Source organism: Perkinsus marinus (assembly GCF_000006405.1).
Source record: "Perkinsus marinus ATCC 50983 genomic scaffold scf_1104296951686, whole genome shotgun sequence".
NCBI classification, from domain to species: domain Eukaryota; phylum Perkinsozoa; order Perkinsida; family Perkinsidae; genus Perkinsus; species Perkinsus marinus.
In genome coordinates, this window is record NW_003209171.1 from 23,177 (window position 1) to 38,809 (window position 15,633).

General features: G+C 51.1%; 3 protein-coding genes across 3 annotated transcripts in view; 1 reads left to right on the forward strand and 2 right to left on the reverse strand.

Moving 5' to 3' along the window:
* Positions 1-379: 379 nt before the first annotated feature.
* On the forward strand, positions 380-1,037 carry Pmar_PMAR003176 (hypothetical protein; the record flags this gene model as incomplete). The annotated part of the gene is made up of 1 exon (XM_002777466.1): positions 380-1,037. A coding segment is annotated over one exon (564 nt), but the record flags the coding sequence as incomplete, so codon positions are not given.
* An 8,221-nt stretch (positions 1,038-9,258) lies between these two features.
* Positions 9,259-15,428, reverse strand: Pmar_PMAR003177 (hypothetical protein; the record flags this gene model as incomplete). The annotated part of the gene is made up of 4 exons (XM_002777467.1): positions 9,259-13,334; positions 13,422-13,661; positions 13,743-13,968; positions 14,082-15,428. The coding sequence occupies 4 exons, from the start codon at positions 15,426-15,428 to the stop codon at positions 9,259-9,261; spliced, it is 5,889 nt and encodes a 1,962-aa protein (XP_002777513.1).
* A 165-nt stretch (positions 15,429-15,593) lies between these two features.
* Positions 15,594-15,633, reverse strand: part of Pmar_PMAR003178 (hypothetical protein) — a gene marked incomplete at both ends in the record, with an annotated part of 165 nt that continues 125 nt past the window's right edge. The window contains one exon of the mRNA XM_002777468.1: positions 15,594-15,633. This exon is cut by the window's right edge and continues 4 nt beyond it. Coding sequence (XP_002777514.1) covers positions 15,594-15,633 — 40 coding nt within the window.

A 15,633-nucleotide genomic window follows, 5' to 3' on the forward strand; every position in this document is an offset into this window, starting at 1 on the left:
TTTCCCATCAAGAAATGTGACGTGCTACTGTAAAGATATACGGCAGGGTTCTCCGGCCATGGCCTCTCCGGTCATGAGCCCCCAGGTCGGGTCTCAAATGACTGCATTTACCCGACTACTACTACCACTACTATAATTTCCCGTCGTCGACTCTACGAAAACTAGTACCATTAGTCGTGGTTCGCCCCTTCCGCCTTAAGCTGGTGGTAATGGGAGTCGTTATAGTATGGGAATGGTCGTGTTGTTGTTAGCAGCAATTTGAGTTTGATCGGTTGTTATTCTCCTGTGCGAGAACCTATCGTATTGCTTTCACGTTCAACGAACATGCTTCACTGGTGGTGTTGTTCTGTTCTTTGGGAAAGGGAGAATTTCAGGGATCAGTTACATTATGGCATTCATCCCATATCTATATCTCACATTCACCTTTGTTGCAGCACAGAGGAACATTTCGGTAACTCCTAGTCGGACAAGTCCTCCTACCACCCCAGGGCCAGTGAAGTACTGCCCTATTGGCTGGTGCCTGGATTCCAAGTGGTTCAAGAAGCGTCCGTGTATAACTCCGAAGCCCTATGTCCTGCGAGACTGTTGGAATTTGTTCTGTAAAATTGATGCTAATCATCGGGGCTTCTATCCCACGAATTCTCAAGGGAGAAGACAAGGAACTTATTGTAAAGATTGGCAGGATCCCAATGGTCGAATTTGTTTCCACGATACGAGCCTGCACTGCCAGTGTGATAAACTTCATATCACACCTTTTTCACCTCACCCAAGAGATGGGTGGTCAGAAGCACAGCCATGCAGTTATCCCCCTCCCCCAGGAGTTTTAACGTCGCCGCCACCACCGGATTTCAACTATTCATCGAGCACTGGACTCAGCAGGAGCGATGGTTTACGCCTTATCATTTTAACTGTTTTATCGCCGACAATAGTCTGGGCGATTTAGCCTGTCAACTCAAGCTGACCTTCCGGTTAGCAGATGGAACGGCTGTGTTCATCGCACTCGCCCGAGTAATAGATTATCAGCGCAACTAAGTTGCAGGGTGTATTGTATTGCGTTGCAGTTCATCCAGTCGTGTCGGACGTAGCCATCTGGCTCAAGTAGCCATCTGGCTCAAGTTACCTGTTATAATATGACCGCGAATTCTTCGCACGGCGGAGGAAGCGGTAGGATTCACCTGTGTCAAGACCCCTGCAACAAGGGATCATTGAAACGATCCGAGAAGAAGAACCAGTACGACGACATAGATCTGCCGATGCACGGGTCGTCCCCGAGCACCGGCCAGGTAGGGCGGGGGAAGGTAAATTGTACACATAGTATAGGAGAGGCCCTAGTGGCTGCCTGGGACTCGACGGAGGGACCTCCGCAAGAGTCTCCGCAAATCACTGTTGCAATGCCTGACGCCATCATGCGGGCAATTGGAGACGGCGAACGTGCTGCCAGTGGCGCTGAAGTGCCCCCTCCGCCCTTCGGCAGGACGCCAAAGGACACCGCATTTCAAACAACTCCCCCTCGTGTGGTTGGAGGGAAAACCCTGAGATCCCAACTCTCCCCGAGTTTAGAGTCGGCCCTACGCGACTCGAGAAAACAAAAGAGCTATTGGGCCGCCCAATTTGGGCGGATACATCCCCAGATATCGAAAAGCTGGTGGACTTACAAGATACACTGAAGAGACTAGATGAAGAAGATCCATCAGCTATGGATGTCGACGAACTTCTTGCAACTTTGAACTCAGTTCTAGGCCTCCTCACTGAGTCGTACATGGGTATCGGGGAGTCGACTTTCAGTGTGGTGGAGACAAAACTCAGATGGCTTTCTACTGTGGCACAGCGGAGGGACGGACACAGTCGTTGGTCTGTGGAGCTGGGGCCTCCTAATGACAATGATACAGAGTCACCAACCGCTTCAGCGGCACCCATCCCAGCTAGGGACGAAGCCACCAATCCGCAATCTAGGATCTGGAAACTGCGAAAGTGCTTTGAAAACACTCCGACCGGACCCCGTCGGCCTGACCGAGGGGGGCACAATGCCTGCCCGAACGCAACGGCAACAAATCGACAGACCGACGCGGCCCTGATTCCGCCACCGAGCAAGAGGTTCCCACGCGGTTCCTTCGAAGGATGCCCCGGTGTACGTTCGAAAAATGGCTCGAGAGCTGACGTAACATCGCAGCCCTCGTGCGATCCTGATCCGGAGAATAGACCCGGTATCGGAAACCACATGCCCGGGAACTCTTGGGCGACGGTCGTATCTCGTCGCCCGCGTAAGAATACGAGTCCTCCAGTAGCCGCCAATAAGGTGTTCACGCCAACTCGATCACCGGCGAGATCCAGAGGTGGAATGCAGAGACCTCGGGCAACAGCTGGCAAAGTGGTCGAATTGCTCCCGCAGGAGCCAGGGCCACAGCTCACGCCAAGAAAACTACAGGAGATGAGATCTCAAGCGCTCAGTGTCCTCCCAGAGTCGGTGACAGTTGTATCGACTTTCCCAGTAGGAGCCGGGCTAGGCCTGAGTCTATTGAAGGAAGAGGAGGTCGATGCGACATGCCGTGCACTTTCGGTTATCCCAGGGTGGACAGCACGCCCACGACGAGCCCTTTGGCCTCGCATTATCCTTTTCAACTCTAGCTGCCCTCGCTCGGCGTCGATCGAGGACATAAGTGAGTCGATCAGGAAAGAGAACCCCGACATCAGCACAGCATGCGATGCTCAACTCACGGGAAGCCAGATCGTGAAGGGGGCATATTGGCGTTCTTCGCATCTGGTTCTCACTGTCGCACCCGCAGTTTATGCATTCTTGCGCGATCATCACCTCCGGAAGATCAAACTTTTCAGACTGCTCACAGCATTCTCCACGGCCACTGGGCAACCCTGCTGCTACTACTGTGGGCAGCTTGGACACATAATGTCTAATTTAGACATTAATTAGACAGTCTAAATGCCCTACACGGATAGAGGGAGGGAAGCCTACATGTTGCAAGTGCGCTGGTGACCACCAAAGGTCCGAGTGCAACACAGAGCTGACGAATTGCATCTCATGCATCAAACATAACGACCGAGTTGCCCGTGGTGCGGTGAAGGGACGAGCAGTGGACTCCCGTCACAAGGCCTCAGACCCCAATTGCCCCTCAGCAAGAGTGCGACTGTCTCGCCTCCATCGGAGAACAGACTTTGGGGGAGCAACGGAAGAGCGGCAAGCTCACGGCGCTTCGCAATGATCTGTATCTACCAGTTGAACTGCGGCAAGAGAGCCTCCTCTATCTCTAGCATGGTCGGCATCCTTTCGAACCTCGCTACTCTACCTGCATGCTTAGCGCTACAGGAGTGTCCAACCGATCTGAGCGAGCTCGCTGGAAAATACTTGTGCTATAGAGCCGATCACGGCAATGCAGCTGTGCTTGTTCGTCAGGATATAAGCTCCATCTCTTTAGTTCGTGATAAATACTTAGTCGCCGTGTCCCTCGGAGAATGTGTCGTGATTTCTATGTACATGCACCCTACGAATGTGGTACAGAGAGCTCACGTTAAGGCGATTCTCGAGAACCTAACGTCTGACTGTCGTACCCCGTGCCTTTTGTGCGCGGATGTTAACGCGTGGAGCATGTTGTGGGGCTCTCGGATGAGCTCCACTAACTGTAAGAATCAGGCGTGGGTACGCGGCTCAGAAGTGAGCGGGACCCTGGAAAATATGTCGTTCCAAGTTATCAACGACCCGGAATCCCCTCCGACATTCAGGGGTGGCCGTGGCTGTTCTCGGATAGACTGTTGTAACCACTAAGGCTAACACTACCACTGTATATGTGGTGGGGAAAGAGTCATAGTATTCGTATATAGCTAATGCAAAGACGTACTGCGCGCGCCACAATAATCTATGCACCGCAATACACGACATATCATTGACTCTATAACATCCTCTCCCCTCCTGTTCGCTAATGACTGCGAACATCATGTGGAGGAAATAAGTCTGTCAGGCTCACGATGAGTTCTAGGGTGAGCAATGACACGGTCAGCAATAGTTTCCTCAGGCTCATGCTGGCTGAGGTCACTAGGATTCGACTGGTCAATAGGCGGCTCATTCGAATCGATGATAGACTCGCTCTCAGGGATATAGAGAGAACTCTGTGAGGAAGGAGGGGGTGATATGGTAGATCGACAATTGACTGGCGAGTGTTGTTTGCAGTGGACCAATCTGTCAGCTGTAGCAACTACTCGCCTGCCGATGGGTAAACCATTATCATCAATAGGGCGTACATGATAGGCGTATGGAGATGTTTCTTCAACGACATATTTCGAATCGAAGAATCTGGCTCCAGTGCGGCGTTGCTCCTTGGGCTTCGCTAACCATACTTGGTCGCCGACATCGAACGTAATGATATCCTCATTTAGAGTAGCAGGTGGGACCGGAACAGCTTGTTCAAATCCGCGACGAATCTCTCTGCCCGAGAGAACCTCAGCAGGTGACGCACCATGCAGAGCACTATGGGGAGCTAAGTTATAGGCTGAACAGGCTCTTGCTAACCGCATAGTTAATGACGACTCTTGTAGGACCGAGCATTTGGTTTTCAGAGTTGCATGGAAACGTTCGCAGATACCGTTACTCGTCGGCCGGTAAGTTACCGGCCGTGGGGTGGTTACCGGCGGTAACCACTTGTTAAGACCAATGTAGTACCCACAGCCTTGAGCTTCTCTCGCAGGGCACTCCACACCCCACGGTCAGCTCTTAGGAATACTGGGTATCCAATAATAGAGTTCTTACATAAGCGAACAAATGCCGCCCAGACGGATACTGCCTGCTCATTGGGTAAGAGAATTACTAAGGCATACCGGGAATACTCGCAGATCAAGGATAGCACAGGACGACCATCAATATGGGTTATGTCAGAAGCGCAGGTAACCCACGGACCCGTCGAGAGGCGACGGGGATCAGCTGTCACCAACGGCATCAGTTTCGCTTTGTTCTTCTCGCACTCCTCATTCGTACATTGATGGAGCTCTCGTTCAACGTCAGATCGAATAGCAGGCCAGGAGTAATACCGTCCTATTAGACCCACTACTGCCAGAGTACCACCATGAACAGTCTCTTCATGTGCCCCCAAAATGATTTGAGAACGTAGGTTCGGCGGCACATAGAGTCGATTTCGATGATAGTATAGCCCTGAATCTGAGTCACAGGTCAAAGCAGAGATGTCAGTTTCCGGGATGCCTTCTTCTATCGCAGCCTGTAGGTCTCGTAGAGAGGGACACCACGATGCTTCGGGTCCTGTGTACGAATCAGATGAGCAATTCCACATGCCAGCCAGTGCCAATTCACTGCCGGTGGAGTAATACCGCGGAAGGCCTTGGGGTAATCTGGTTAAGCTGTCTGCAAGATTTTCCTCAGATTTCACCCATTTTATAACCAGCTGTAGTCGAAACTCAGATATGAGTCTTCTTAGAAGTTCAAGCCGTCGCACTACCAATGGTTTGTGAATACCGTGAACCGATATCTTCTTGTGGGCTAACAACTTCGAAACCCATGCATACACAGATTTGGAATCAGTTATGAGCTCAACGTTGGCGTACTCATACTCAATGGCTACTTCTACCGCCTTCAGGAGAGCGTCAAGCTCACGAATATTAGCATGAGCAGATGGTCGACTGCCAGGATCAATCGAAGATTCTGGCGTCAGAGCACAATAGTCATAGAGGACCATATCATCAGTAGTCGTAAGAACTACTCCTATGGCTAAAGAACTGGCATCAAACCAGACTTTCACTGGAGCGATATCTTCCGGTTTAGCGGAGGCGTGAGGCAGTGGTAGTAACCAGAGACCACTTGCAGGATCACCACGCTGACGGAAGAGTTTACATAGAAGACGTCCGTAATGCCGTACACCGTTAGGGATATTTCGCAACCACGATGCCTTCGTGGAGTCACATTCACGACCTATAAGTCGTCGACCGATGGCTGAAGCTATTCTCAGCCAGCCACAGACCGGTACATGAGAGGAAAGAGTACCAATCCACGAAGAGAAGGCTTTGCAACTAACAACTTCACCGCTGTTCAGTTGCGTCTCGATATGTAATAATTCATCTAAGGATAAACGGCGCTTCCAGCAAAGACGCCTACTATCATCCCTAGACACTACTAGGCCAAGTAAACGACTACCTTCGATAGAGCATGGATCTTTGGTAGTTAAAGAATTAAGCAAAAGAGTATCCCGTACTCGTTTGACACCATCAGGTAGTGCCCCTCCCGTACGGGTATCATTTTGCTTAGGTATCAATATATCATCAAAGTATCGAAGGTTCCTGGTCGGCTCATCTTTCAAGCAGAAATCTAACACCGATTTCAACATTCGTGGAGCTGAGCTCGCTCCAAAGCCTAAACGGCACAAGCGAAAGTAAGGGCCGTCGCTACGATGGTCAAGCCGAATGACTTGATACCAAGATTGCTCCGGATCCATGAGCAAACTTGGATACGCACGAGAAATATCAAGAATATCGCCATCAGCAACACGCCTCCAACGACGAATTTCTCGCTGGCAGTTACCCGCATAGGGGTCACTGGCCGATACGCAGTAACGATTGACATAGGTAAAATCAATAGTAGGCCGTACGGCTGTAGACTTATGACTTTGGACTACTGGTACCAGGGGAAGGACACAATGAATTTTACACAATTCTTCATTCTTCACGGGAGTAAGCCACCCTCGCTCAATCCAGCTGTCGAGCTCCGCGTGAAGAGCTTGCTGTTGAGGGACTGAAAGATGGTTGATAGAGTACTGCTCAGGGCAGCAGATATAGTCAGGGGCTTTGTTGTTTAACCATTTCCAACTAACTTGCCACCCAGACGAACCATCGGGATAGGGGATTCTTTTGCAGACGCAGTCTGGGGCATCTAGCATCACTGAACCGTCGGAGTACTCAGCAACAGAACAGGATTCTAACTCGTAGTTATGGACTGGTGAAGAGTTCAATACTGCAGCTCCAGCTATGAGCTTGGTGTCAATGCGACCAGACGCTTTGTAATAGAAACTCAATGAGTGATTGGGGAAAGAGGACCAGAAATCAGCACCAACCAGTAAGGGTAGATTGCCTGGTAAATGCGGTACAACCAGGGCATTTACCGTATAGCTCTTGTCATCTATTGACAGAGTGATATCACCAGAGCCGATACTAGACAGAACTTGGTCACTGAGGGTAATGAGAGAAGACGAAATATCATTTTGTAATGGAAGTCCAAGGGAGTTGAAGGTAGGGGCAGATACCAGTGTGCGAGCACAGCACGGGTCACACAAAGCAGTCAGAGATTTATTCCCCTCATTCGCGGTGACCACTATGAAGTCTCGGTGTGGAAGAGCAGAGCAGTCAAGACTAGGATGAACAGAACCAGCTGTAGCAGCTAATCGATAAGGGGGACTCTTCACACTCCTTACACCGGGGTGTGACCCCCAGGGGGGTTTAACGACGACGCTGCGGTAGATGAGCGATTCAGTTGGGGGCACTGGGATTTGAAATGTCCCACTTCATGGCATTGCCAACATGCCCTAGTACTCGGAGACGTGCCAACTCCCTGACTTGCTCTCTCCTTTCCCTTGCCCTTACCACCACCACCACGACCTACTCCCTTGCGACCCTTGTTACCCTTACCAATGAACCAATGAGCACCAGCAGCACCGAGCACCTCAGGTGTAGTAGGATCTACTCGTGAGGCTCTCAAATGATCCTTCACCAACTTGAGGAGATCTATTAAAGTCACTTGTAGGTCTTCAGACTTGGCGATGGCTAAAGTACGAGCTGCCGTATTGCTCGGCAACCCTACAATGAACTGAGCCCTGAGGATGGTCTCTTTTGCTTGGGCTTGTAAGTTGGGCTGGCTGATATCCAGCCTGGATATCCAGCCTAGCCTAGGCTCCTGGATAATCCAGGAGAGTTCTCAGATCCGCCAAGAATGAATCTGGAACTTCCTCTGCCTTCATCTCACGTTTGCAGAATGCCCGCCACGCATTCAGCTTGCCCAGTCCAAATGCCGATCGCAACGCAGCAACAAGATCGTCGTAGTTATCTTGCCGGTCGTCAGATAATGAGTATACAAGTTGAGACGCGCGACCATCGAGGGCGATTTTAAGTATGCCAGCTGCTTTGGTATTATACTGCTGACGTTCCTCAAGGGGTGCATCGGCTGGGGGGCGACGAATACCTCTCACTTGCAGGTAGGTATTGAGCTTTTTCAGGAAGAGCTCGACACTCGAAGATGGCTCATCAGGAGTAATCTTTTCCCCAGAGAAACGGGGACACGCTGGTAGGGAGCCCTTATGGCTGTGATCACCATTCATTACAGTAGATATGGTCTTATATTAGACGTTCTCGGTTCCAGTATCAGGATGTTGTAACCACTAAGGCTAACACTACCACTGTATATGTGGTGGGGAAAGAGTCATAGTATTAGTATATAGCTAATGCAAAGACGTACTGCGCGCGCCACAATAATCTATGCACCGCAATACACGACATATCATTGACTCTATAACAAGACATCACAGCTGTCCGGAATTGGGACAGACCAGTCGATTGGGAGGTGAGCTCGGAGGAGTCTGGGAGTGATCACAGACTAGTGATCGCGAGGATGAGACTACAGATCACTACTGCACAGCGTCTAGCTCACAGGCTCACTGATATAGGCCAAGTCAGAAACTCCATGAGCTCGTTCACGGCTAGAAATCCAACGGCAACGGTAGTTGAGGTGGCAGCGGAGTTATCCAGGGCCGTTAGGGAGAGTACCCCGAAACTCCCATGTAGACTCAAGCCTGGATGGTGGTCATCGAAGCTTGAAGGAATGAAGCCGCAGTTGAAGCGATTGCAAAGGCGAGTTCACCGCTGCTTCCTACGCGGAGGGCTCCGAGAGGAGCTGGAGCAGGAGTTAAAAGTGCAACGCGCAGCTTATAGAACAGAGATCAGCAATGCGAAGAGTCGAGCTCGCCAGAGGTTTTTCGCCGGGCAAGCGGACTACTGCAAGTTAGTCCGTCCAGCGCGACTTTCCACCGTACCATCGCAATTAGAAGGCTGTCCTGCCGGCGATAATACAGCGGCTTTTATTCTCGAGAAGCTGTTCCCGAGATTTGAAGGTGGCCACCGATTGTTATCGCGTATTAAAAAAGTTGGTCCACTAAGAGATGTACCCCAAGTAACTACTGTTAGATCCTAATTGGGTAACACAAAAGCCCAACTGAGATCTTGAGCCAAACGGCTACGGTATATATACGGGACAAATCATGCAAATCATCGCAACACTTTGACTTCAGTATCATCAACTCGGATAGTTTCACAGCCAGCCGTTTCGGAGCCGTCCCATAAGATATCTAGGGCGCCAGACCTGCGCACGCCACAAACTCGGCCTGAGGACCAGTAACGACGGGGACGACGGAGGCCGGCAGATATACCAGTGGCAACAGAGATACGCATCCCGACACGAGAGGGAAGTGGTTCTTCTATGAGACAATCTTCGGTCTCATCACGCCCCCCTTGCGAGGACACGCGAGCATAATCATTGATATCGGCCTTGTTGTTTGTCTCTTCGTCTGAGAGCTGCCATCGACGAGTGCCAAGAGATATGAACTCCGGAGTATCACCGTTGTCAAATTGTATCCAGACCCGGTCGTCACCAACATCACAAGGATCGTAAGTGACGACACCAGACCGCCACTGATCAACCTTTTGGTCATCCTGCACTCGTAGGCGGAGTCCTTCACGTGACACCACAGGAATATTGGGGTCAAGCCTTGGGAAAGGACGTAAGATGACCAAGTTGAATGCGTTCTCGTAAGTCAGCAGGCCACCAGGAAATCGGACTTGAACACGCCTAGGGGAGAAGACACGGACTACATGGCCCATGCGGAATGCCATACCGCATTTACGACCAGTCATGTGGACAAGTACCGCATCACCAGGATAAAATAACTGAGGCTTCGAATGACCGCTCTTACACTTGGAGGACACATTGCTGAGAGACTGCTTCTTGAGCTCTGACCAGACCGAGCTGAGGAAGACGTTACGGAAGGTCTTCAGCCTATTCGGCATGAGGTGAGAGTGGTCAGTAGAAGTAGGCTTCGACCCGCTTAGAGAGCTACTGCCGTCCCTTGTTCGGCCAAAATAAAGGCTGTCGGGAGTGACAACCTCAGCAGTACCTTGACTGATCAAAAAGGTTCCCAGCGGGCGACAGTTGATGATCGACATCAAGCGCTCTAGCAGTAGGTCTTCATCGTCACGGTCTGAAGGCCACTTCCCAGAACTGTGTCGAAGCATACATCGGAGACGATCCACCACTATGGCATTGTGCGACTCTGAACAGATCTCCCAAGGGGATCTGCTGGAGGCTAAGCAGACACTCGCCTCGAGCTCAGACTCGACACGTCGTATGAATTGATCACTTGATCTAAAATAAGCAGCTCGGTCACAAGTCACAATGCGAATGGAGCCAGTCTTAGCCTTGAGGAGCTTCAACAATCGCAAAGCCTCCGAGCTCGTCTCCGTCTTAGCACGGAAGAGTGTGATATGACGGGTAAACATACACACCGCACTGAAAAGCTTGACATGGTCACCCACGGCCAGGAAGTCCACCGAAACATGCCAGTACGGAGGAAGATGAGCAAGAGCCGCAGCTTCACTGCGAACCGATGGATGGGAAGACCACGACCGTTGAGCTCGGAGGGTTTTACAAGTGATGCACTTACTCAGAAAATCACGACATTGTCGAGTGGCACCAGGAAGATGATAGTCGACCACCAGCGATAAAGTAGGCCTCACGGTCAGATGTTCCGAGCGAGAATGGGCGTCTTTCAGCACCTTTTCGCGAAGCCTAGGCACTGACTTGGGAAGAACATACTGGAAGACTTCCGTCCCAAAGGGGCTGCCAGACCGGAACAAGACCAAAGGGATATTGGAGTCACCGTCATCAGATATCACATACGGTCCACATGGTAGAGGGCCACGGGATCGAGTAGCAATACAGAACTCATCATGTCGCTGAGCAGCACAGACCAGGGCGCGCTTATCAGCGTCACAAGGCACCCCTGAGTACTCGACGACCGATAGAACCGCTCCTACCGCATTCGCACGGAGGAGGCGAAGTATAAAACGGAGGCAACGGACACGTGACAAAATAGTCGAGTAATCATAACATTGAGCAGCTAAACGCTCTATAAAGCACGGTAGAGCTTCAGCAGAAGAGCCAGCTACAAGTCCAATGAAATCAGTTCGCAGATCAAGCGAGACATCACCAGATTCCAGCTCACAATGACGGAAGAGAAGTAACCGATCACGGGTGTAAGGGTCACAACTAGTGAGCGGCTCATGTGACGAGTCAGCAGCAAGAAGACGGATGTCATCATCGGATTCCTCGGGCCACACAGGGACAGAGTCCGGAAGATCGTCACAGAGAACGTCACTCAAAGTAATCCCGGGAGCTATCACACTATCATATAAACGGGATAATCTATCGGCCAGGATGTTGTTGCGACCCTCGACATGTCTCACTTCAATATCTGCATAACGTTTAAGAGCCTTCAGCTCATCCATTGCCACAAGGACGAGGCGAGTAAGTGCTCTTTTTTCGAGTGCTTGACCACTGCTGAACAAGGCGGTAGCATCCTCACGGGACCAATGGATGACGGCCTTGTTGTCAGACAGAACAAACACCTTAGGACGTCGGCGAGGACCGCAAGCAGTCGAGTCCTTGGAGTTAGTGAAGTAATGGCTCACCAAGTCGGCACATGCACGGAGGCCTATAACCAATGACAACAGTTCTCGACGGTTGGAGTGATAGTTCCTTTGAGTTCTACTCCATCGAAAACCGTCACCGCAGAGCATCGGAAGGTCCGCGAGACCAGCCTCGCTACCGCCCTCCACTGATCCGCGAAGAACTAGGAACCCACCGCCAGAACGAGAGGCGTCAGTTACCAGAGTGAGGTCTGGTAGTTCATCATTCGATGGGCACGGAGAGACGTGCGAGCACTTGGCGGCCGACGGTGCAGAAAGCTCTCTCATCCAGTGGATGAAGTAGTCGTAGGCGGCAAGTTGGATAGGAGTCAGCTGGTATCGGAGATTGACCACTGTCTGCCATCCTTGCTTCGCCAAACAGCGACCTATCAGTGATCTGACGCCATCTGCGCAGCTGCGGCATTCTGGATGAACTCTACCCACATCATACGAGAGAGCACCAGCATAAGAGAACGCCGCGGACTTTGAAAGCTGATAGATAGTATCAGAACTGGCAAACTTGTACACACGATCGAGGCGCTCTTCACGACAGCAATGGAGTACAAGTGTACCGGTACGGTAGCAGAGAGAAGTTCGCAACAGCGAGAGAGACCCTGAAGGTACGATACCTAAGGGCTTGAGGGACTCATTCAGTTCTGCTGCGTGAGAGGACTCGCATATGCATGCAAACTTAGTTTGCTGCACCGCAAAGCCACAGAGGAGCATAGCATAGACCAGCACAGTGAGGTTGTGGATGAGGTGGCGGACAGACCCGGACAGTATACCATCATCGACGTAGAGGCTCCAAAAGCCACTGACGTAGAGGTAGGTCATGAGGAAGAAGAGGGCTCCCAACGAGGACTGTAAAGAAGACGGTCCTGGGGAGAGACCGAAACAAATACGACGACTGGTATAGTACCCAAGAGCACTCACCAAAAGTAATGTGAGACCACTCACTTGTACCCGGTAAAACGCCTGCTGAGCATCAATAGTCGCAATGGCGATTGGGGATGCCCAGCGGAGAGCATTGATGATCAAGAACCCACTGGGATTCTCACTGCTAGCTGACGGTAACCCCTCATTGATTGCTCTGCAATCCAGTACTAGTCTAGGCTTCCTCACAGTGACGGGCGTCTTGGACGATGTACCACCGATCATGAAGACAGGGATTGGTGGAGAGATGTCTACGATACGGTTTAGCTGAGACTTCTCGACTGGTGACCACCACTTTCGGTCCAAATAGTCCTTGATGAGCTTGGCATACGTCTCTCTATCCAAGGGGGATAGACGGTTATAGAGTCCTCGTGCATAACCTCGCTGTGGACCAACCTTAGACTTGTCGAAGGCTGAGAGGTCGACGGTGAAACAGAAGGCTTGGATGTCAGTGTCACGGGGTTCATCAGGACCCAGTCGACGAAGCTTGACACGGAGAGCTTCACTAGGACATCGTGCAAGAGGGCGCCAACCTTGATCAGAGAGCTGTCGTAGTAGCTGCTCGATACGATGAATAATGTCTCCGGATGGCAAAACATGGATGGAGCTAGGGTTTGACTCACAGCAAGGCTGTATCCCCACGCCGGTAGTTGATAATTCGGCGCCATCTGAATCATCACAGAGTGCCAGACAGGACGTATAGGCTTCGGAAGCACAGTTATCGGAAGGGCTTGCACGAAAAACACATACGCTACCTATCTTGGCGAATGCCGAGCCTTTAGTGATCAGATTCCAACGTGCCAGCAAACTGCGACCAGCAAGAGTACACCAAGATCCTGGACGGAGAAAAGGACAAGGTGATACAGTGAGCACGTTGAGAGACACTTGCTGTTGAGCGATGATGGACTCATGACCATACAAGCCGACTGGGTAGATACCGATAGTGACATCAACGGCCTTGCTGATGTTGCGACGGGATCCATCGGCCAGAGATACTGACCGGACTGAATCGGAGCTCCTTGACGGGGTGAATAAAGCTCCTGAACTATAGATGAGAGAGTCTACATCGGTATCACACACAAGCAAATAATTGCCACCGGCACCAGAATCTACGAGAACGGGCACGTCAACAGCGGAATCCCAAGTGTTGGACGACGTAGATCGAAGAGCACCACGGAGCAGGATCTCCGGCGGAATGGTAGCAGACGAAAGAGCAAGGATGCTATCCTCACTAACGGGGGTAGATACAGGTTGAGAAACTTGATTAAAAAGGCCGTCAGGATGCAGAGGTGTTTCACTGACCTCAACATCAGGCCTACTTAGTTTTTTGACTGTGACGGCTTAGATGTCTGTCGTCTGGTTCGAAACTCGAACTTCCTGGTCTCGAACTGGTCACTGGATAGGTCGCCGATCACCTTCGAACCATTCTCTTCGTCCTTGTAGGCCAAGAACCAAAGGACACCTTTACCGTCTTTCCGGGGGTAGTGCCGAGCATCGTCGTATTGGACGTGATTCTCGGGAGAGCCTGCAACTCCAGGACCCGTAACGACAAACACAGCCGGGAAGCGACCCGCCCACTTGGAGAGAGATTCTCCACGACCACTTTTCCCATCAGACACTTGTGCTACACGGTCGATAGAGTGTTGGCTGTCTTTAACGTGGTTATGGTTGTGGTTGCGGTTGTTGTTGAGACCATGATGACCATCGAGAGAGACACCAGCGTCTCGGAAGGTGCGGCAGTTAGTTCTTATGACAGAGATCACAGACGGCCGCCCAGCAGTATCGTCGAATGGCAATGCAAGTTCCCAGTCGCCGTTGCCAACCTTTTGGCTCTGTAGACTCTGAACTACGCATATCCGAAGCTTCTCTGGTAGTTTCATCACCACAGTTCTGGTCATCGTCCGCAATTCTGCTCGATCAGTCCCGTAGACATTACGGTACATGCGAAAGGCTGCCAGTGCCTTCCGTAAAAATATTTCAACAGTACCCAGACCACCAAAGGCGAGAGACCGCATGACGGAGTTGTATTCAGCTTTGAGCAAGTCTCTACGAGCGAACTCTTGCTGTAGCTCGGACTTGATAGCAGACCATTTGTACTCGCAGTTCTGGGCGACGTCGTGAATGACGGTTGAAACCACTTCGCAGGACTTGACACTCTTGAGAAGTTTATTGTACACACTTATGCGCAGATGTGTATGTGGCACAAATACACCGTTAGGGTTGATGGTACCAGCACCGGCTTCTTGGAATAGCTGCTCTAGCAAGGATAGATGCGCCCCAATACATGACGGAGTTTTCAGTAACGGTACCGAGAGGGATCCAAAGTCAGCAGCAGACAGTTGTTCAGTAGATGTAGTCGAGAGGATCTTCGAAGGGGTCTCCTGGTTATTGTCGATGTCATCATCGCGCTTGCTATCTTGCCCATGCTCGCCCGTGGACATGAAAAATGAGAGAGCATGTTCGTTCTGCTTCTCGGCTGTTGGGGATGTTGGAAGCGCAACCCTTGACCGACCTTCTTGTCGAGCACTCTGTGAACGCTCGTTGTCGATAGATAGCTCGAGCTCGGCGATACGGGATTCGAGCTCTTCAATGCGCTTAGAGTACTTGATCTCTTGGTCTTCAAGCAGTCTGATGACCTCGTTAGTATCCTCGGTGTCATCATCAATGACGTCCTTCAACTTCTCACGAGTGTCTCGTAGTGCACGCTTGGATTGACGGAGTTGGCTTCTTGCCGTACGGAGTTCGTCGAAAGGTGTCGCCATGTTAGATCCTAATTGGGTAACACAAAAGCCCAACTGAGATCTTGAGCCAAACGGCTACGTATATATACGGGACAAATCATGCAAATCATCGCAACACTTTGACTTCAGTATCATCAACTCGGATAGTTTCACAGCCAGCCGTTTCGGAGCCGTCCCATAAGATATCTAGGCGCCAGACCTGCGCACGCCACAAACTCGGCCTGAG